This window comes from Diceros bicornis, chromosome 22 (assembly GCF_020826845.1).
Source record: "Diceros bicornis minor isolate mBicDic1 chromosome 22, mDicBic1.mat.cur, whole genome shotgun sequence".
NCBI classification, from domain to species: Eukaryota; Metazoa; Chordata; class Mammalia; order Perissodactyla; family Rhinocerotidae; genus Diceros; species Diceros bicornis.
Genome location: NC_080761.1, coordinates 30689247 through 30712046, shown reverse-complemented (window position 1 = coordinate 30712046; position 22800 = coordinate 30689247). Strand labels below are relative to the sequence as shown.

Below are 22800 nucleotides of genomic sequence, written 5' to 3'. Positions count from 1 at the left end.
TGGACACAAGAAAGCTACCAGGTTGGCACAAGCACCTGAAGAGCATCCTATCATGTTTACAACCATCAGAAACATGATATTTCCTGGGTTGTCATGCTGATGCTTCACATGCTTCTGCCTATGTCATCATGCATGTCCATGTATTATAGAAGACAGAACTGATATTTAAATTCTCCTAAGACTAAAACCCATGAAAACAAGTTCAAAACACAAAACTGGCTGACCACAAAGGATACCACAGTGACCAACAGACTAATAATTATAAAGCGTAGTGAATGTACCATATGATGCATTTTATAGAGCATTAAATCTTAAAATCATTGCTCAGAGAGATGAGAAAGAGGCTCACAAACATAGGAAATTGCAAGTTAAGAACACATATTAACATTAACTTATTCTTTTCCCCATGCCCATCATCCAAAGAGCCTCCTGATTCATCCCTCCTCTCCTTCTAGCCACCACATACTAAATGGAACTTGTCATTTATTTAGAGGAAGCTGGACCAGATCATTAAGATTACTTGTTACCCTACATCCAGGAAGTCAACTTTCACTCCTAACTACCTCCTGCGTATGTTCCAACAAATGCCCAGAGAAGTAAAGATGCCTAATGAATTCTTAGAGACTAAAATACCTATTCATGGCCAACAGAAGGGTCTGCAGGCAACTTTAGATATACCAGTCACCACTAGCTTTATGGTTTTGAGCAAAACCCTGGGCAGACTGGAAGACAATTAACATAGTGAAAAACGTTCTTACAGCTCATATAAATCTGAATCCACAAGACAAAAGAAAAAAATCCTCTTCAACAGGATCCTATTGCCCGAATTTCAAAACTCCAAAGCAAACGAATATTAAACATGTAACTTGCCAAGACTTGGGCTCTCCAAAGTGGAGATAATTAATGCTGTAGAGGTCCATATCCTCGGTGTGCCATGCGAATGTGGTTTTCCACATGCCAAAATAGAGATAAGGGGTGTTTACACCCTCAATAGAAATACCGCACTCTTCCTCAACCACATCCAAGACCGTATTTAGGCGAGCTATGTTCCATTCATCCACATCCTGGAACCAGGAGAGAGAGAGAAAAAAAATCAAACATTAATAAACTAATAAAGATAACATTTACTAATCAAACCATCATCTGCCAAAATTATTAGACTGCATATTTTAATTCACTTAGAAATGAAAAACAAAGCAATCATTATTCAAGAGACACACATATATATTTATATATGTCCATTATTAATTATCCAAGATTACTACCAGCATAATGTGATTCTATATAAATATTAGTATAAAATTATACCAAATAACTCCCTGATTCCCAATGGGAATGTAATCTAAGGCCCTACTCCCCACTCGCTGTTAGCAAACAATCATCAAGCCAAAGCATATGATCTGGAGTGTGCTTTCCATCTTTGGCACGACTTTTTGCTTCAGGGGTTTTTTGTTTTTTGGTTTATTTGCACATTAGTTTAGAAGTCATATTCAACATCAGACATCATCTCAGATACCACCAGCAAAATATATCATCTGTCATCCCTCTCTCATCCCCATCCATTTCAATTTTAGCATGTGATACATGATTTCCTAAAAATTTCAACTCTAATGATTGGAAAAACTCTTAGCACTACTCTAAGCCACAGATCATTGCGCTTTTACTGCTTCTTCAACCAAATATTAGCCTTTTATGTTGATGGGAAATTTTAAACATAGAATAACTGCTAAAAATACTTATCCAAACTCTGGTAAAATTGCTGGAATAATGTAGCTTTCTAATAGTATCCCAACGTGGCGAGTGATGACAGAGAGAGAGAAAAGGTTCGAGTCGCTGTATGAGTTAAGGTGATAGGAAAAGATTCTGGTTTTATTAGAACTTATCAATCAATCATTAATTCACTATAATTCACAACTGCTTAAAATTTTTACAAACTATATATTTTTCCCATATACGTTTCTCATAATCAAACTCTAAATGTCAGAGATTGGGCCCACTGCTATGCAATCATGAGGAAACTGCAATGTCTTTAAATCCATTTCAACCTCTTCATGCGTGTGCTATTAAAGAGGAACATTAAATCCACTTCCGTATACCGATAAGGCCCTCCCTAATAACTATGCCAACGGCTCACAGACAACCATGTCTAATATTTCTATTACACCCTAAAAACTTTCAGGGTTGTTCTATTTTCATTTTCACCTTTAGATGATTCCCTAATCAGTGTACTAATCCTACTTTCTCAGGCTTTTGGGTTAGGAAAATTATTGATGGAGCCGTTAATGAAGTTCTGCCTCAGGTACCATAATTAAAAGCGCCAAGGGAAATAATTTAATTCTCAAATTCCCCTAAGTAGCCACTCTAACTACAACTTAAACCCCACAGTGGGAAGTCTGCTATTTTGAAATTGATCAAAGTAAGTACCCTTTCAGAGAAGATCCTAGGTTCCAACTTATGAGACCTCATAAAAGTTCAATCAAATTATGTAAAATATTTTATCTCACTCTATTTATAGGGATGCGATATCTTAACTCTGGTCCAATCAGACTTCAGTCCAATCACTCTAATAATAGAGTCCTATTAAAAAGTCATTACTGAGCTAATGAATCTGAAGTAATAAGTGAGCGCCATATTACAGGAATCATTTTTAAACCGAAAGAACTTGCAAATTTAGGAACAAACTATTCCTCCGAAATTCCTACATTTAGAGAAGTCTTATCTTTATTTCTGACTGATATTATCTTTCAGAAATAACTGAGGCTGAATTCCTTGACATCCCTAGATCTGTGGGTACAAGGGGATGAGGGTAGAGAAGAAAACGCACTGGCAGAAGACCCAGATTATAGCCCCAGCTCTGCCATTGACCACGGCAAAAATTACTGAGATTTTCTGAGCTTCCAGTCTTTCCTCATGAAAACATGAGGGCTATGGCACCCTCCCAGAGTTGCTCGGAAAACTGAATAGGCTAAGGGACACAAAACTCTTTGAAAATAGAATTATTTCTTAGAACTGATGAAATAAATGTCTCCACTATTCTCTAGTAAATCTTACTGGAAAGCCTCCTCAAAAAAGAAACAGTAGAATATGTGATAAGTAATAATAAAGTCCTATGAAATTCACTACTGGTTCTCTCCATTAATAGGCAAATAACACGTATGTAGCTATGTTACTGTATCCGTACAAGGTCAAGGTGGCCATGATGCTGAAACTTAATTTCTTTTGCTAAAATAAAAAGTCATGTAATTTCAATTAAAGAGGTTGTAAAAATATTAAGAATAACTGCTATAGCAGAGGCTGATAATAAATCTTACTACTTCAAAATTCCTTCTCCAATTTCTCTTTTCTACTATTGACTGAACTGGCTAACCGCCTCCAAGGACAGGCTCTACTCAACACCGAAGAGCACCAAGTCTCCCCGACAGATTCAGATAAGGAGCGAACCTACTCTGATGTTTAGGAGAAGTGTTATACCATACTCTACCTGGTCATACTACACATACATACACGTTACACCTACTTAACACAATGCTGTAAAATGGGTAACGTTACACCCAAATGAACCAATGGAAAAACCAATGCTCCTAGCTAGTAGTAGGTGGCAAAGATAAACCCAAACCTATCTGACTCCCGGGCCTTCAACTTATAAACTCTATGCTTCCCATTTTGATCATTTTAAAATACAGCATATCATCCTCTACTCTTGGCATCAATTGCCAAGCATCAACAAACAACAATTGGCATCAACAAAGATCAAAGGAGCAAAAATTTAGGACAGGCCAACACAATAAAGCAGCAGCATTCTTCCCACGCATGGGTTCAGCCGCCCTACATGAACGCTGGCAGAGCTAATAGTAAAAGCCGCTTCACCTCGGGGTTGGTGAGAGAACTGATTTAGAGAAACAGCAGTCTCTAGGAAGACCCCAGCTACAAACATAATGACAGGTTGGAATGTGCCAAACCATTCAAAGCTCAAAGTCATGAGTCTCAGCAGAAAGTCTGCACACCAGCCCCAATTCATGGATAAACACCTCTTCCCAGATTCCGTCCCCTCAAACAAAGCTCTTCCGCACAGTGTCCAGCGGGTGCTTCAGCAATATCTGTAACTCACCTAACCTCCACTCGGCAGGTTTCCTCCTGGGTCGCCCTCCCTTCACCACAATCACCCAGCAGGCAATCTAGGCCTGTCCTGCTCCATTTGTCTATCTACCCTGTGTCTGTCTGGTTTTTTGAAATAATTCACCATTGGATCACAATTCATGCACAGCATGTAAATGAGAAGTTTATCAAGGATCTTTTCTTCCAATCTCTGTATCTTCCACCTACCAGGAATCAGATGGCAGTTTCAAAGAACTCTTAAATCTTCATTACCATAACCAGAGGCAGGAGCTGTTTGAGGACCAGGCTTTGGACTTCATAGAGGGAGTAAGTGCCTCAAACTGGCATCAGAGCATGAACGATGCATCGACAAACCTACACAGAGAGACTGTCCAAGTTTGAGTTCACAGCTCTTGTGCTCTGGGCCATATCCAGGCCAATGAGCACCATCTTCTCAGGACTGTGAGCATCCGGGACTCCCGCTACCATGACCGCACTCAGTCACTATGAGCCTGACGGATGATAGGGCAGCAATCTCCCACCTTAGAAACCTCAGCAATGATGAGCCAATCCCAACTAACACAGAGAAATAATGCAAAAATCATAGTAAACTAATTTTCCCCAAAATATTTCCAATGGAACATTATTCCTACCCAGAAGCTGTAATCAAAAAAAACCGTGGCCTCCTTTTCTCCTCTTAGAGAGTCACAGTGCCGACAGGCACTCCGAAGGTTCTGAGAGGCCCTACTATAAGGAAGCCTGTTCAGCTTTGTTTAACTCCACATTTCCCATATATTATTTGACCATAGAATTTTGTTTATATAATACATTAACATGTCGTAAAACAGTACTGTGTGGGACCGGGACAGCACATTAGGGGAAACATTACAGTAGACAGTTCCCTAAATGCCTCAACCCAAATGTAACTCAGTAGTGAAAGTGAAGATAATTTGGACCTTGGCAGAGATGGCATTTCAGAACCCAGGGTGGGTGAGGAGGCGACTGGAATATGGTCACACCTATTGTCATGATACACACATATAATTTGATTGTGTCACCTAAAAACACACAGAGGTAATATAAAATAAAAGCCATTAAAACATCCCAAAAAAGATATTTCTAAATGAAGATAGCCTAAAAGATTAAAACTAAGAAGAAAAGAGGGAAGACAGGATCAAACTTTTAAAACTATCAAACGTACTGATAAGCAAAGAATGGGCTTTTTTTAAAAAAAGTACGTACATAAAATGAGCGCACGTCCATCAAAAACTACAAAAAGGTTCTTCTAACACAAAAGACAAATTAGTAAACTTCTGAAAATCATGGTTAATACACATACTCTTTTTCTACCCTCACCCAACAAATAGCAAAATGGAATGAAGAATTTCTATCTCAAAGAACGACATGATATCAGAAAGGCAGCATGCTGTACGAGACTCGAAAGCTCTCTAATCAAATACTGGTTCCGCCACTCACCAGAGTTATAGGATGTGATGGTTTCTCAATGGTCATTCACAGCAAAGCAGTGACCAGGGTTCAAGTCTGCCAAGTGGGCCATGACAGGACTGTGGCCACCTTGAAACGGCCACAGTAAAGGTTCAGTCTCTCACTGGAACTACTTTCAAAAAATTCACCCTTGCCAGCAGAAGTGGGGGCCTAAGGCTTCCCAAGAGTACACAAATCCAGACTCGCCTACCAAATGGGGCACTCGTAAAGACAAGATTGCAAAATACATATGAAAATATTTCAAAAAAATTTTTTTCTAAGTTTCTCTTTTAAAACGGTAGGAGGTGGTTTCAGAACCTTTTTGAGTGGTATCCCCTGGGGTTCAGAGCCTACCACACCTCAAAGAGGGCTGTCAGCAGCATGTTCCAAAGAGCAGAGCAGGAAGTGAAGAGCTGAGTGATAAAGCAGGAGTTACAAACTCAGGTGCCCAAAGAGCCAGGCAGCTAACATCAACAAGTGAAAGCGCCAGGCGTAAGTCTGGGGGGCGAGGGGGAGCCCATCTGGAGACCACCTACGATCCTGTCTAACGAGGACAGCCATTACTCAGCTCCTGTCCACTGCTGTCACTGGGAATGCTGCCAGAAATTCTGATCTTTTAAGCGAAGCCCAAAATACAAATTTTATGTGACATTAACTAACTTTTAAAACTATATGGATAAAACAAAATATATCTGTTGCCACATTTGCCAAAAGGTAGCAGGCATTAAAGAGTTCACACTTATTGCCATTAATTTAAAAGGGATAAGGGAGGAAGGAATTATGGAGATAGGCTGTATATCCAAAGTTAGTGATTGTGAGCTGGGGGGAGAGAAAACTGTTGAGTTTTTAAAAAACTAATCATATAATTGCCCAACACTAAATAACCATGTCAGGTACTCCATAAATGTGTCCAGTGACTAGAGTGACATTGTGCAAGCGGCCTGACAGGAATTCACTCTCTAATACACATTTCCCCCACTCCACCACTGTGTAGAAATCCAATACACAAATGAACAGAGAGACACAAAGTAAAATGGGAAAATGCAAAGCCAGAGTAATTGTGAAAACTGAATAACCAACTGCAGAATAAGGGGGATCTAGCACACAGGTTTGAGTAAAACAGCCCTGGACAAAGCTATGTGACTTCTTCGGAGAAGCCTCTGTGAAGCAGTAGCCAGGATAACAGTGACAAGGACGTTGAAGAAAGCTGTGCAAGAGTTGAGCCACGCCATGCGCATCTGCCAGATCCATAGTAACAATTCTGTGAGCTGCTCTGCACCCAAGTCAACCTGACAATACATTCTGCTTGGTCCACAAAGTATAATAGCTAAAATCATTTGCCTGTAAATATGAGAAATTACTACAATATCAACACTGCATGCAAAAATGCCTTGAGTGACCAACGAAACACTTTCAAATGAAGACTCAAAGCAGTCAAGAATTTCTTCACTCTATTTTATGTATTTCGGGGGCTGGTTTCTCATTTACTTTACACAAAAACCTAGCTGGCCATAGAAAAACAACTGATTAATTGAGCACGTCAATTTATTTTTATGGTACCTTTCATACAGTAGAAGAGGAAGAGTCTGTATGGTCCCTGTTCTCCAAAATTAGTTCTAAGCCACTAACCTGTCACTCTCTCTCGGGGCTTTCCGCATCTTCACTGCCATCACTCTATGATGACACACATGACATCAACGATGTCAACATCCAACCCACATGTTTCTTTTCCCCCATCTCCTTCCATCATCCTCAGCACCTTCAATATTATCCCCATGTGGCTGCTTTCCAAACAATGCCATGAGCCCCCATCTCTCTCCTGAGTTTCAATGCCACATGCCCAGCTCTAAGCTGGACTCACAATGACCAACAAAAACTTCTAAAATGCAAGAATTTACAGGATGAAACATCATTTCATTAGAAAATCCAATTATTAAAAAAAAGATCTACCACCTAGATGCTGTAAGACTGAGAAAATCCTGAAAGAAATTATTAAACAGTCTAAAGTTTTCAGGTCAACCCCTGATACAAATGAGGCCATCAAAAAGAGTACCCAGATAGACCAAATTACAGTACTTCTACCACAAAAATGTGATCACCAAGCTGTAACTGGAGGTTGTGCTCTTGGTCTTCACAAGAGCTGACAAAGCTAGCACCCGTTTATATTGCCTTTCTCAAAGCCTACCAACTGTGGGATTGGGGACATCTCTTATACGTAATAACAGGATTAGCATCTCCCATCAGAGTACTGAGAAGAAGCAAGGCAATGCATGCCAAAATATCTTTTAAAAATTAGTAAATAAGCTTTGAAAAAAAGAAAAGTAACATTTTCTTTATATCCGACATCTACCAAAAACCTAGTACCAAGTCTTGAAACTCTGCAGGTACTCAGTAATCATTTTATTAATGCAGGGATCTCAAAAGCACTGAGATAAGCCCCATGCTAGGAAACAAAAGCAAAACACCCTCATTTTACAGATGGAGGTAAGGTGCTCAGTAATTGCACAGGCCTCCTTGTTGGAAAATTAGAAGAGAGCAGTCAGCCTCCTCAGTAGTAAATATATTGTCTGTCTAGCAAACCATAATTCTGTGTACATGAATACTGGTGCCGGTCCCATTTTTATAACTCAGCATTGTGACATGGTGTTTCTCATTAGCACACCACTGTGCAGTATTTTTTAATTTTTTTAAGTATTTTTACTTAAACTAATTAAATACAAACACTAATTTTTAAGTATTTTTTAAAAGATTGTGCTTTTCCTCATTTAGCTCTGACCATCGCTTTCTATGACCCTTATCACAGCCCAGCCAACACCTACCAGAGTACTGTGATCCAAACAAAAGACCATCCACCCAATCTCCACTAATTTGTTGGTAACTTAAAGCTAGGCTAATGTAAATGACTGCCACTAGTTCATACGGCTGTAACAAGCCCTTGAAGTTTCAAAGGTAATGCACATGGAAAAAGAGAAATAAAACTTGGTTATTCCTTTAAAGACTTCAAAATTCAATCCACTTCACACAGTAATGTGTGAAAATTGTACCTTTCAATAACTAAAAGGAAAGCTCTGGTCCACATTTTAAAATAGACTGAGGATTTCCTTAGGATCTTTGCACAGTAAGAATAAAATTAGACTCATGTGAAATTCATTGTGCTGCAAAGTTAATTACAATGTGTGACATGACAGCTCTTTTTGCTTCTTCTTTTCCATGAAAATATCTCACATTCTCTAAACTTTTTACTTTTAAAACAGGCTTCTTTTCCTTTTTGCATTTTTATATACCAAAATACCTACAATTTTACAGCAGTGCTTTCTTTTCTTTCTACAAGTCTAGACAATAACTGCTGCAGAGCAAGTTTTAAAAGAAACAAAAATATTTTGCAACAAAAGAACGATATAAAAAGACTGTTACCTTTAAAAGGTTAACCTGAGTATAAAAAGAAGTAGGGCAGAGAAGAAAAAAGGCGAAATGTCCAGTCAAATGAAAGACTGCAGAGAGGTTGGGACTCCTGCCTTGAGTCTGGACAACTGAGGGTTTGAGGTTAACAGTATCCCTGGTTCCCAGCAGAAGCAACCCGAGTCCTCTTGGGAGAAAAAGCATCCTCCATAGAGACCTATAAATTTTCCACAATTTAAGACCAAGGCAGGGGCCGGCCCGGTGGTGCAAGCGGTTAAGTGCACACGTTCTGCTGCAGCGGCCCAGGGTTCGCCGGTTCAGATCCTGGGCACGCACCGACGCACTGCTTGGCAAGCCATGCTGTGGCAGCGTCCCATATAAAGTGGAGGAAGATAGGCATGGATGTTAGCCCAGGGCCGGTCTTCCTCACCAAAAAGAGGAGGATTGGCAGATGTTAGCTCAGGGCCGATCTTCCTCACCAAAAAAAAAAAAAAAAAAAAAACTTAAAAGACCAAGGCAAAGCATACAACCAAAGATCGCCACACATAAAGGGAGGCAAGCCAATACTGGAGAAAATCAGCAAAAACAACTGACAAACATTAGAACCCTCCCCACCCCAAAGACTGCTGATATCACAATTATTAGAGAGACATTAAAAAAAAAATGAGGGCCGGCCCCGTGGCTTAGCGGTTAACTGCACGCGCTCCGCTGCCAGCGGCCCGGGGTTCAGATTCCGGGTGCGCACCGATGCGCCGCTCCTCCGGCCATGCTGAGGCCGTGTCCCACATACAGCAACTAGAAGGATGTGCAGCTATGACAGACAACTATCTACTGGGACTTTGGGGGAAAAATAAATAAATAAAATCTTTAAAAAAAAAAAAAAAAATGAAATGTTTAGGGTCGGCCCGGTGGCATAGTGGTTATTTCGTGCACTCTGCTTTGGCAGCCCGGGGTTCCTGGGTTTGGATCCCAGGCGCAGACCTACACACCACTTATCAAGCCATGCTGTGGCAGGCATACATACAAAGTAGAGGAAGATGGGTACAGATGTTAGCCCAGGGCCAATCTTCCTCAGCAAAAAGAGGATTGGCAACAGATGTTAGGGTTAGCTTAGGGCTAATCTTCCTCAACAACAACAACAACAAAAAATGAAATGTTTAAAGAAATAAAAACTGGAATCACAAGACAAGCAAGTAAAACTATTTGGAATGACCAGTCAGATCTGGGGGGAGGGGAGGGCTTCTAGGTGAAATATATCATTGTTAAACTAAAAACTCAATGAAAGGGTTAAACAAGAGAAGTCATTAACCAGAAGATAAAATTTAAGACATTAATACACAGTGCAGTACGAAATGAAAAATCTGAAAGGTAAATTGATAGAATAAGTGTATCTAAGGTTCATGTAATCAGAGTCCCAGGAGAAATAAAAATACAAAAAGGAGACAAAATTAATGAGAGAAGACTGATAAAATCAACTAAATTAAAATTAAAATCTTTGTTTATTGAGAGACACTGTAAATAAGCCTATCTTTAAAAATTTTGATGTCAACTTTAGTTAACCTTAAATACAGTGACTACAACTTATAAATCTGAGACATCTCAGACCTTTACTGATGCTACAGCTTTTGTTTTCCAGTGGTCAAAATACTAAAATGCCTATGTACTTATAGACTAAAAACTGCTTATAAAGACCTCATTATCACTCCTACTCTTGAAGATGATAAGATTCCATGTGGCCAAATATTTGGGCTCATTCTGGACTTAGGTGTTCCAATAGTTCTTGGTTTTTTAATCTAATTCTTTTCATAGTCAAGGTGAGGGTAAAAATAAATAATTTCTGTCTGTCTTCCATTTCAAGTATTTCTGGATAAGAGATTCAAAAAAACTAAAATTGTTTTGTTTGATGTAATATAAAATACAGAATTGATCTTTCCAGGGTCAGAGATGATTAATGTTCTTGCTATATACCTTTGCACATTATTTTCTTATCAAACTAGTTACCAAGTATTTTTATGTGTTTGTTAACAGATATGCTTTCACAGCATACCTTGTATATATGTAAAGATAAGTATCTAATTCTCGCTGTTCACTTCTGACAAAAAAAAAAGTGAAAACTACAGAAACTGTGGTAAAATTTTACTTGCTGCTCTAGTCCTGTTGGTACCCACCTTTGGCCACATGCCTACTCAAGAACCCTTCCCAACAGACTAGAACAGGATGAGAATCTGAAACCACTTTCAATATCCCCTACTAGACATTGACTGTTAGATCAAGTATTAAGTGTAAAGCATTTAACTGACAATTAGCATAACTGTGGATGGCTTGTGATTTTGTTTTTAATTCTATGGACGGGATCTAAACAATTTAAAAGTATGTTCCTGATTTTGAGATACTAAGTCGTATTGCACAGTTGTCACTTTACTGAATGCATCCAACAGTCCCATGAAGTTTATAAAATGTACCCTTGTATAGCTTCAGGCGCTAGAATTAAAACTGATCTGTCGTCACACCAAAACAAGACACTGAAAATTAAAAAAAACAAAAAAGTGAAAAGAACAAGCCAAAACTGCAGCAAGTAATTCAAAAAATATAACTGGAGACAGCACCATGGCTTAGCGGTTAAGTGCGCGCACTCTGCTGCTGGCGGCCCAGGTTCAGATCCCGGGCGCGCACTGACACACCGCTTCTCTGGCCATGCTGAGGCCGCGTCCCACATACAGCAAGGATGTGCAGCTATGACATACAACTATCTACTGGGGCTTTGGGGGGGAAATAAAAAAAAAGGAGGAGAACTAGAGAACACATTTTGGGCCGGCCCCGTGGCTTAGTGGTGAAGTGCGCGCGCTCTGCTGCTGGCGGACCGGGCTCAGATCCCGGGCGTGCACCAAGGCACCGCTTCTCCGGCCATGCTGAGGCCGAGTCCCACATACAGCAACTAGAAGGATGTGCAGCTATGACATACAACTATCTACTGGGGCTTTGGGGGGAAAAATAAATAAATAAAATCTTTTAAAAAAAAAAAATATATATATATATAACTGGCATAGTTTTGGTATCCAGAATACATAAAGAATTCCAAATAATATAAAAAAGGTAAACAATCTAATAGAAAAATAGGCTGAAGACATTTCACAAAAGAGCAAACATGAATGGCCAACAAAGACATGAAAAGATGTTCTACATCATTTGTAATCAGAGAAATGCAAATTCACACACAAGATATTTTACAGTCACAAGATTGACACTAAGTAATAAGGTGCACAATACTAAGTGCTTACAACCCTATACGTAAGCACGAACGAGAAAGCTTTTGGATGTGATGGAAATGTTCGAAGACTAGATTGGTGGTGATAGTTACACAAAAATCATTGAATTATACACTTAAAATGGGTGAATTCTGTGGTATGTAAATTATCCCTCGATAAAGCTGTCTTAAAAATGATTATACACTGCTGTAGGAGCATAAATTGGTATAAACCCTTTGGAAAACATTCAACAGTATCTGGTAAAGTTGAACACTCTATAAGGCCACAACTCCACTCCCAAGTAAATGCTTTTAGAAAAACTTTTATACACGTGCAGCAGGAACCATGTACAGGAATATGTTCATAGGAGAAATATTTATTTTTAAAAAAGAAAGAGAAACTACTGGGGCTTTGGGGGAAAATAAATAAATAAATAAAATTATTAAAAAAAAGAAAAAGAAAAAAACTATCCATGGTAAAAAAAATAAAAATTAAAAAAAATAAAAAAGAAAGAGAAAAAGAAAATGTCCCCTGGCAGGATGATCAAAAATAAAATGTATACGCACAAAATGAAATATTATACAGCAATGAAAATGACTGAACAATGGCTCACACAATAACATGGATAAACCGGGGAAACCCATTGTTGGGTGAAAAAAATCAAAGTCCCAGAAGACTACATAAAGTGATACTATTTTTAATAAGGTCAAAATAAGCCAAACTAGATATATTGTTTAAAAATATATGTGCATGTGACAAAACTATTTTCTAAAAGGCAAGAAATCAAACACAATATTCAGGCCACCCCTGGGTGATGGGACGGGGTAGCAGGGAAGGACTGTAGAAAGAGCAGTAGTGCTAACATCCTAGAAGTTGCACTGCATGGTGGGTTTGGGGTATTCAATGTATCCTTACAGTTTAAAACTTCAATACATTGCACATATATAATCAGATATTACATTCCAAAAATATGATAAAGAAAAAATCATGAAAAAGAAAATATCTCCTGTGTCACATCCCATGGCACCATTTCTGTCCCAGCAACTTGTCTTACTAACAAGAAGATGATGGTATATTTCTTGAAAACAGCAGGGGCATTTTCTTAAGCAGTAACCCCTAAACAAACATCTTTCATGGTTCTGACAGGCTTTGACAGATGGTAGCAAGTATCAACTGCTGGGTTGCAGGTTGGACTCATATGTAAATGACAATTTATGCAGAACAGAATTCTTCCCAGTTCTCTTGGTCGGAATCAACTACTGAATATCTCATTGCAGCCTCAGGATTTTTGTCTAGTTTGCTTTAATACTGCCATCAGCAACAGCTAACATTTGTTCAGCACACACTACGGAGCAGGCCCTGAACTAGGTGTTTTATTTATGTCCTCTCATTTTATCCTCTGAGGTAGACACTGGTATTATCTACTATCAATGCCACTTTGAAGATGAGGGAACTGCAGCAAAGAGAAGTCAGATAACGCGCCCAAGATCTCACAGCTCAAAACTGTGGAGCTGGGAGTCAAGGGCGGGAATAAAGAACTCTAACCTACACTGGCTCTACGGCATCTGAAGCCACGGGGCCAAACAGTAAGCCAGAAAGTCAGCTCTGAACTACACACCTTTATGTAATCAAGGAGGGAAAAACTTCCCTCTATCCCCCAACGACGAGAAAGGAAAGTTAGTAATTTGGTGATTATGTTTTTCGCTTTCTGTTTTCTTAAAGGACTACCTGTCCAGAAGATGACTTGGAAATACTGGCTTAGGCCAATAGAAGGACTCACAGATCTACTCATAGACATGTCTATTAAAAAAAACAAATCTGGGCCAGCCCAGTGGCTTAGTGGTTAAGTGCGCGCGCTCCGCTGCTGGCGGCCCAGGTTTGGATCCTGGGCGTGTACCAACACACCGCTTCTCCAGCCATGCTGAGTCCCACATACAGCAACTAGAAGGATGTGCAACTATGACATACAACTATCTACTGGGGCTTTGGGGGGGGAAATAAATAAATAAATAAATCACAGAAATAACAGAATTGTTAACTTTATTTACATATCTACATGTGGCCCTTGCAGAAAATCCTAAAGGGAACTTGAACCATGTGAAGCCCTGTTCTCCGTTAAAAAGGATCAATATCTCAACATTCAATAAAACAGTAAAATGCTATACTCAGACCCTGACAAGCTATTTTTATATATAGGAAATTAAAAACACAACAATCTTTACTAATGCATTCATATTTTCTAGACTATTAAGCCCTGGTCTCGTTCAACTCTCTAAAAGTGGATTATACTGCAGAATAACACAGTATTTCAAAATCACTGCGTGTTATAATAAACTTTTATGACAGAAATTGCCTAAGTACTAAGTATCTATTTTCATCCTCTTTACTGATAGAACCCCATTTAATTCAAAGAACAATGTAGCTGGATAAAATCTGCATTTCCAGCTTCCCTTGCAGCTAAAGCTAGTCATAGTACATGGTTCTGGCCAATGAAACATACTAGTCATCACTGGGCAGGGCTTCCAGGAGAAAGGTTTGAAGGGGCTGCCTCAGCAGGCACAGGTTCTTGGTGCCCTTCGCCCTTCCTCCTGCTTCCCTCCACCAGACATTCAAACATGATGAGCTTGAGCAGCTACCAGAAGAGCACAAGGGTAAGGATCTCATCGTGAGGACGGCAGAAGAAATTGCTGAAGTAGGAGTCTATGATAACATCATGAAACCAACACACCGGCCCTGGACTACCTGCCACAAATTTTTACATGAAAACTAAACACCTAATTTGTTTCAGCCATTGATTCTGAGGTCTCCATTACTGACAGCAAAATAATGTCTGACTAATACATTTCCTCCTTAGTAACCAAATCCATAGGTCCCCACTTCCCCCATTCTCTAGTAGATTCAAGTCAGAAAGTGATATATCAATGTCTGTGACACTAATGTTATTCTACTAAAGGAAAAGTAGAAGCCACTTAGCTTTTGAATGGTACCAAAGTATGAGCTGGACATGAGCCTTTTTATAACTACTAAATTTCAGGAAAATCCCAATTTAGACAAAGAAAATATCTGTTTCTCCCAATTCTTCTATAGGACTCTATCTACTTTTACTTCTGTTTCTCCCGTTGTTTGTTTTTTCCACCTTGCTTCATTTCTCTCTCGCTATTTCTCACTTAAAGCAACTTTATAGTTAACACACTCTCCTAACACTTGGCAGAGGGCTGGTGGTGTTGACTTTCCCTTTCATTCTTCACAAAAAAAAAACAACCTAAAGTATTGCCAACGGTCTCATTTTTATTCCTCACAGCATAAAATGGTAGATCATATACATAGGCTCAACATTATTCCTTCAATGAAAAAGGGAAAACTAACAATAATTTTCCTGAATATAAAACTATATTTTCTCATTGTAGAACATTTGGAACATTAAGTTCTTAAAATCAAACTTATAAACCTACAAATAAAACTATTTTATCACTTTAGTGATATCTTTCTCTGAAAAAAATGTTTTTAATTAGAACATAATTAGAATCAGACTCCTGGAATTCATGGCCCTAACTCTGTTCCAGTGACTCCAAAAGCCCACTGACAGGTGATGACTTATTTTGAGGAATCCATCCAGGAAGCTAGAGTGTGAGAGCAGTTCCCCAACCTCTCCACCTCAGCCAGACCCACGGCTCCCTTCCCATGGTCAAGTGGATGATTAACGAGGGGAATTGTATACAATACTGGAAATCCAGTGTGGGCATTTCAAGGTCTTGGGGGTATATCGATACACAGTAATCCCGGTTTATTCACTCACCATTGAATTATGAACATATTCCTAACATTTATTCTATATTACTTCACGTCTATAACAATTTGTATCATTATTTTCCTTTGCGACATACAGGTTGCTTTATATTTTTTGCTATAATTCTTTTAAAAAACACTGGAAAACAATTTTGATATATAAACGTTGATCTATATTTCCGACCATTTCTAAAATAGACTCTAGAAACAGAAGGTGTGGACCAATAGTCCCTTTTAGACAACAGTTATTTGAATCTTTCTACTCTATAAATTCTCTTAGAAAAAAAAACCTGCTTCTACGACTTAAAAAATCATAAAGATGAAATCTAGATTATCTTCATCTTTTTTTTTTTTAAAAAACAGGGAAGGGTGGGGCCAAAGTAGGAACTAGGCTTTGAATATACGTGCCTTATCAAAGTCCTTTTGTAAACCAGGCAAGATCAAGGCTGCAACGGAAGGAAGAGGCTTGCCTCTGATGATACCAGGCATCGAGAGAAGACCCTGGCAAATACTAATCCTAGAGACGAAGAGGATTGGAGGACACAATATAGTTCAAAGTTCTAATAATCCTTCCTGGTGACAGTCTAAAATAGCAGAAAGAGAACAGGCAAAGGGGTCTCCCAGCGCTGCCACTAAGTAGGTGTCATTTTGGATAATTCCTAACATTTTGGTCCGAGACTCCTCATCTATAAATGTGTTGGCTACATCGTGATCTCCAAGACCCCTTCCAGGTAAAATCGTCAATGATTTTATGATCATCACCTGAATTCAGCACTAAAACTCTAGTTTTTCTCCTCTGGGTTTCATGTTCTCTCCCCTTTGGTAATTCCCACTGCTGTTTCCCTAATAACACTTGCCCACAGATATCCGCCACCAGGCACACTGATCATCCAGTACCCCCAGAACACTCTTAGCATCCTCACTCCTCCCTGTGGCTCACATGTCTGATGCCCTGAATTCTCACCACAATCCAGGGATTGTGCCAGTCCCCAAGAAGCTTAATCTCTTTTCATTCTTACGGTGCAGAGTCTTCATACCACCCATGGGGCGCCTAGTCTGCCCTGTATGTGTTATTTACCCCTTAGGGAAAGCATTCCTGACTCTCCAGCTAACAAGTAAGCACCCCGCAGTGGCATCCCTAACACTTCTCACACTCCCACAAACTGCTCAGCATGGGACTCCACACGTATTTGTTGGTTTACCAATTTAGCACTTTACTGAACATCTAAGTATACTTTAATTGTGAAGTTTGACAGTTAAGAGGTAAAGAGAAGAGTTAAAACAAAACTGACCAATTCTATCCAAATCCTATCCAACCCAAAATTCTTTTAAATTATTTCTGACATAAGATCAGGCAGTTTTCCCCGTGAACATCCCACAGTCAGTAGCTCCTTACCTTGAATGGCAGGCAGCCCAATCTATTCTGTGACAGCTGTGATTCTTTAGAAAGTTATTCCAGAGACAAAACTGATCTTCCCCACAGTGATCCCACCTAACCCTCTCACATGCAAGACACTTCAGGTAGCAGCGGTGTTCTCTGAGGTCACTCTGCATCTGAACTTTAACTCTCTTCCATCGACAATTCCTTGGCAATACTCCTCTGAAAGCATAGCTTCCAGAACTGACGCAACACTCTAGATGCAATGTGAGCAGTGAATAGAAAGAACTACCATCACCTCCTCTGTCTGGATGCATAATTTGGGATAGTGCAGGCTAAGACTTCTTTCACTGAAGATCAGCCATAACATGCTGGCAAATGAGTTCTGATTAACTAGGAGCCTTATTTCACAGAACTAAAATCTGAAAGTCATGATCCTATAGGCCAGTAGCTCTCTCTTTACTCCAAAACATGTCTAGAATAATGACATTTTGTCTTGGATGTGAAAATTACACATACAGTTAAGAGTTCTGGCTTCAAATTATTTCCTATTTCAGGATAAATGATATCCTGGCACGATAAAAATACAAAATGGAAAGGAAGTCTCCTGATGACTCAAATAGTTTAAACTGTTTCACCTCATTTGGAAACCCACAGCATTAGATAAATGTGTTGTCCAAGAGCACCATCTAGTGGATGAAGGTATTTAAGCTACACCACTGTGGGAAGAGAAAAAAATGTCATCTGTAAGGTTAAATGCCATTAAGACTAAAATTTTGGTATGAAAAGATTCCCATGCTTCAGCCAACAGAGTTCTTATAAAGAGGTTCTTGACCAGATTCTAATACAAAAGAAATCTAGAACTCATAAAGATTCACTATCAAAGAATTCAGTTCACCTTCTTGAAGAAATGTTGCTTATCATAAAGCAAATATCTTTAAGCTGGCAGGAACTTCAGAGGGCTGTTAATTCAATTCCTTTCCTTTACAGATGAAGACTCTAAGGCAAAGACAGAGGTTTCCCGAAAGTCACAGCTAGGGATGGTAAGCATTGATTACATAAGTAAACAGGTCAAATAGTCCACGCTGTTTAATATAGCTTTCTATTTCAAGAGGCTGTGGAAGAAAGGCAGGAAATGAGGCAAAGTGCTCCTCTCTCAGGTTAGCAATGATCTCGCCACCCCACTGTGAACCATGTGGCCTACCCAACACTGACCCACGCAAGACCAAGAATGTCATACTCCCCCTGCCTCCACAGCCTTCCTGCATCCCTCTTCATCTAAATCTTTAGATTTATCTGCTTTCCTCTGCCCAAGAAAACCATCCTACCAACAAAAGTAAGACAGACAAAATAAATGCTAACTCACCCTGTTGAAGAACATCTGTCATCAAGAGAAAGTATTCACGATGTGTTAAAATGGGAGGGGGAAAAAACAAGACCAACTATGTTCACTATGATACTACATCTGTTAAAAAAATACAATTATCAAGCACTAAGTAGAGAGAAAAAAATAAAAAATACACTAAACTTTTTTGACAGCTGTTATCTCTGAATGCCAGGATTATGAATCATTTCGATTTTCTCTCTTGTGTAATACTTTCCAATTTTTTTATATTTAACATTTATATTAACAAAAAGGTAATTTTTACCTTAAAAATTTATACATTTATAATCATAGTCTATAAAGAAAACTGAAAAGAGAAATTATAAAGAGGACCCCATGCACACACCTACCCACCCAGTACACGCACAGCAAAAAAAACCTTTTCCCCATCTCTCAAGGAGAAACACATAACAGTATAAGACATGATACTTTTGTTTAAAGGTTTGCCACAGTATTTTTCAAACTATTTTGAATTTTCTGTCAAGTGTCTATTAATAAATACCTGGATGACAAAAGCAATAGACTAGTAAATTAATATTAAAAGAAAATACTGGGAATATAATTTCTTTAAAATATTTTCTACATTTTGAGATGCAGGGACTTGAGTTCACATGCTAAGTCTGTTTTCTGCTTGTAAAATTTTGCCTGAGTTATATGGCATGAAGGTCCCCTAAGAAACTGCCTAACTTTCAGTTTGAGAACCACTGTCTCCTAAAGTGATTAGGTCTCTGAGGTGCCTATCAGTGACCTGAAGGTCAGTAAACAAGAATGGAACACTGTTAGCTTGCCTCAAGATCACTGCATCATCTATGCAGACTGAGATCAGAGAAGAAATCTTTTGTTAAATATCTTAAGGTATCGGTTTTCAAAGTGTTATGTGGGGACCATTGGGAGATACCCAAATCCCATCTGGGTCTGGGGCATCAAAACTGTTTTCGTAATTATACCAAGACGTTATTTGTCTTTTTCACTCTAATTCTCCCAGGAGTGTAAGGTGGAGTTCTCCAGAGGCTACATGACACCACAACAGATGAAATGCAGAAGCCATATAAGAATCCAGAGGTCTTCTAGTAAGCTAGACATTCGAGATTTTAAAAAAATGTAAAATAATGCCACTTTTGTAAATTTTTTGTTCAGGAAAATATAGTCTTTTTTTATGCAAATACACATGTAATGGATTATTTTTAATGAATTAAATATTTTTAAATATTCTCAGTTTTAATTTCTAATATAATAACAAGGATAGATATAACCTACATGAACAAAAGCTCTTTGAGGCCTACAATAAGTTATTAAAAGTGTAAAGGGGTCCCTAAGACCAAAAAGTTTGAGAACCACTGCCTCAGGGTATTAGTGTTCAGAAAAACACACACAGGGAGATCACTCTAATCCCTCCCTCTTCCTCCTCATTCAAAACACTTTCCAAGCCTCTCGCTGTGACCAGTCCATCTTATAGACCATTATCTGATCACACTTTTTAAAGCATGATTCTGATCCTATCACTTCCTTACTAAAATAATCTCAAACGGTTCTTCAAGATGTACAGAATAATAACCAAAAACATTCAAGGAACGCCACGATCTGGCCTCAGGCCATTTTTCCAATGTCATGCACTCACCAATTCTACAATTATTTAGGTGCATTTTTTGCAGCAGACACTGTGATAGGGGCTGGGGCTGAAGAGTCTATGAGAAATGATACCTGCCATCACTGGACTCAGTCTACTGTGGAAGAAACAGTCACATAAATAAAGGTATCCTTGGTTTTCTGTACTCGTTTTCCAAATATTTGCTGTAATAACATATTTTTTTACCCAAAATTCACTGTCCAAATCAAAAAATCTCTATAATGACTCTGAACATCCACTGACAGAATCATTCCAATTGTATACAAATCTAGGCAAGAGAACATAGATGGCAATTCAGCTGTATCTCAGCTATTCTCCCAAAAGGATTATGCCATGTGCCCATGTTAAATGTGTTGGGCATCAATGCTATCATCTTCCCATCATTATTGGTGAAACTGTCTTCTGAGAAAGTGGAGGAGTCCGAGAAGAAAGTAAGTGCGCATAAGAGGCCTAGAAAGCCCACAGATTAGAAAAAGTTGAAGTGATGGTGTGTACTGACGGAGGAAGGCACATAAGACGTGAGCTGGACATGTCCCCATCTATGAAACATGGTCATGTTGCTCCTGGAAAGCTTAATCATGTTCCAAAGCCAACACGATATTTGAAAAACTAGAGAAATTCCTTGTGCAGTAGACTGATAGTCACTCTCAGTGCAGGAGACCACTGAGTACCAGGCTGGCTCAGGATAGGGTGGTGGACACCTTCGGCGATCTATAGGCAGCTGCAATGGGGTAGGAACATGATTCAGTGAAGCAGCTGAGTTTCACAGCAAGTCTGGGAGAACAGTGATTGATGGCACAAGTTCCAGATCACAGGTGAAGCAGCTTCCCCTCACAGCGAGACATGCTATCTGCCTCCAGCAAACTGCAGAAAACTATCATCAAAGATGGTTCCACACAAAGGAACCTGTCAGTCTTAATGCCATGCCATCTCATAGGCATATTTCAGAAGAAAGGAGGACCTGAACATAAAGCCTCCAAAGAAGGCTAAATTGCTCTGAAGGGGTAACTGTGACGATGAAGATAGCTCAACTCCTTGCTGGTGCACTACTCTGAAAACATAGGCTCACAGGGGCCACGGCAGACCACAATGTCTGTTATGATATGAAGCATTCAAACCAGAAAGCCTGGGTGATGGAGGAGATAGGGGAGGGGCTTCGGGAAGGAGCTATCTGTCACCACTCAACAAAGGGAAAATTTTGCAAAAACTCTTTTGAAAACAGACAATGCTCTTGGAGATCCTTCTAGTGTTATGGATTAGGAAGATAAAAGCTAGCCTAAGCAAAGGATGTGAAACTTCATTTTAAACCTTGATTTAATGAACCATTACCATCATTAAGAGGATCACCATTACACTACATGATAGGTATTGTTAGAAATGCAGTCCTACATAGCAAAGAACAAACTCAGGACTGAATGACTCACTCTGTCACTGTACTGGTCTAAGTAAATAATGTTAATGCCAATCCTTAGCCCTCAAACACAGAACAAAGAGATGCACTGTCTTCAAAGATCTGGAGAAGTACACATGGCTAGAAATGTTCTACCTTCTGTCTTTCCTACAGATACCTGTTGACTTTCATGTCCCTTAGCCAAGTCAGATCATCCCACAGGTACAGGACATTTTGCTCCCTGTTCTTCTTTCCTCTTTATGTCTTCTTTTTTGTGTTTGTTTCCTGAAGAAAATCCCACGCTTCTTTTAACAGAGGGCTAACTTTTTAAACGTACGGTTAGCAAAGGCTAATTAAAACTTTCTGTCTTTATCAGTGGACCAGCCCCTTAGTGAAACATAATGACAACAACAAAATTCGTAACTTAGGGCTCTAATACTTATGTTACTGTTTCCATGGAATCATCTAGGGCCACCCAAGAACACACGTGGCTCTATTTCTAAGTTTGGGAACTTTTTTAATTACAGAACGTTCCTGACATCACCAAACACTTCAATTTCATCGTCTCAAGGCACCAATGCAGTCAAAGTATATGACTCTCATTCTCCCCAAGAACATTCAGAATTTTATTTCTATCCCACCTATCCCAAAATGATTTTTAGCATCCTTCTCCAAGAGCAAATAATTATGCCTATATACAGTATCAGTGGTTGGCAAATTTTTCCTGCAAAGGGCCAGACAATAAATATTTTAGCTTTTGTGGGCCATACAATTTCTGTCACAACTACTCAACTCTGCCATTGTACTGCAAAAAAAGCCATATATAATATGTAAATGAATGAGTACGGCCATGCTCCAATAAAACTTTATTTGCAAAGACAAGCAACAGAATCTGGGGGCCAAGCCCAGCTCTGCATCATATATCCATCATATACCTGCTGCGTTTGTCACCACATGTCTTTGATAGTCCAGTTTAAAAAACAGTAACTTGCTTAAATCATGTTACTGTTA

The 22800-nt window shown here is 39.1% G+C and overlaps 1 protein-coding gene across 8 annotated transcripts in view; it reads right to left on the bottom strand.

Annotated features, from left to right (window-relative positions):
- KDM4C (lysine demethylase 4C) overlaps positions 1-22800 on the bottom strand; it is a 389693-nt gene that overhangs the window by 294209 nt on the left and 72684 nt on the right. For all 8 annotated transcript variants that reach the window (XR_009223452.1, XM_058565774.1, XM_058565775.1 and 5 more), the window contains one exon: positions 871-1064. Coding sequence is in view for 7 of the 8 variants with exons in the window: in XM_058565774.1 (XP_058421757.1) it covers positions 871-1064 (194 nt within the window). In the remaining variant the exon portion in view is untranslated. The remainder of the gene's footprint in view (positions 1-870; positions 1065-22800) is intronic.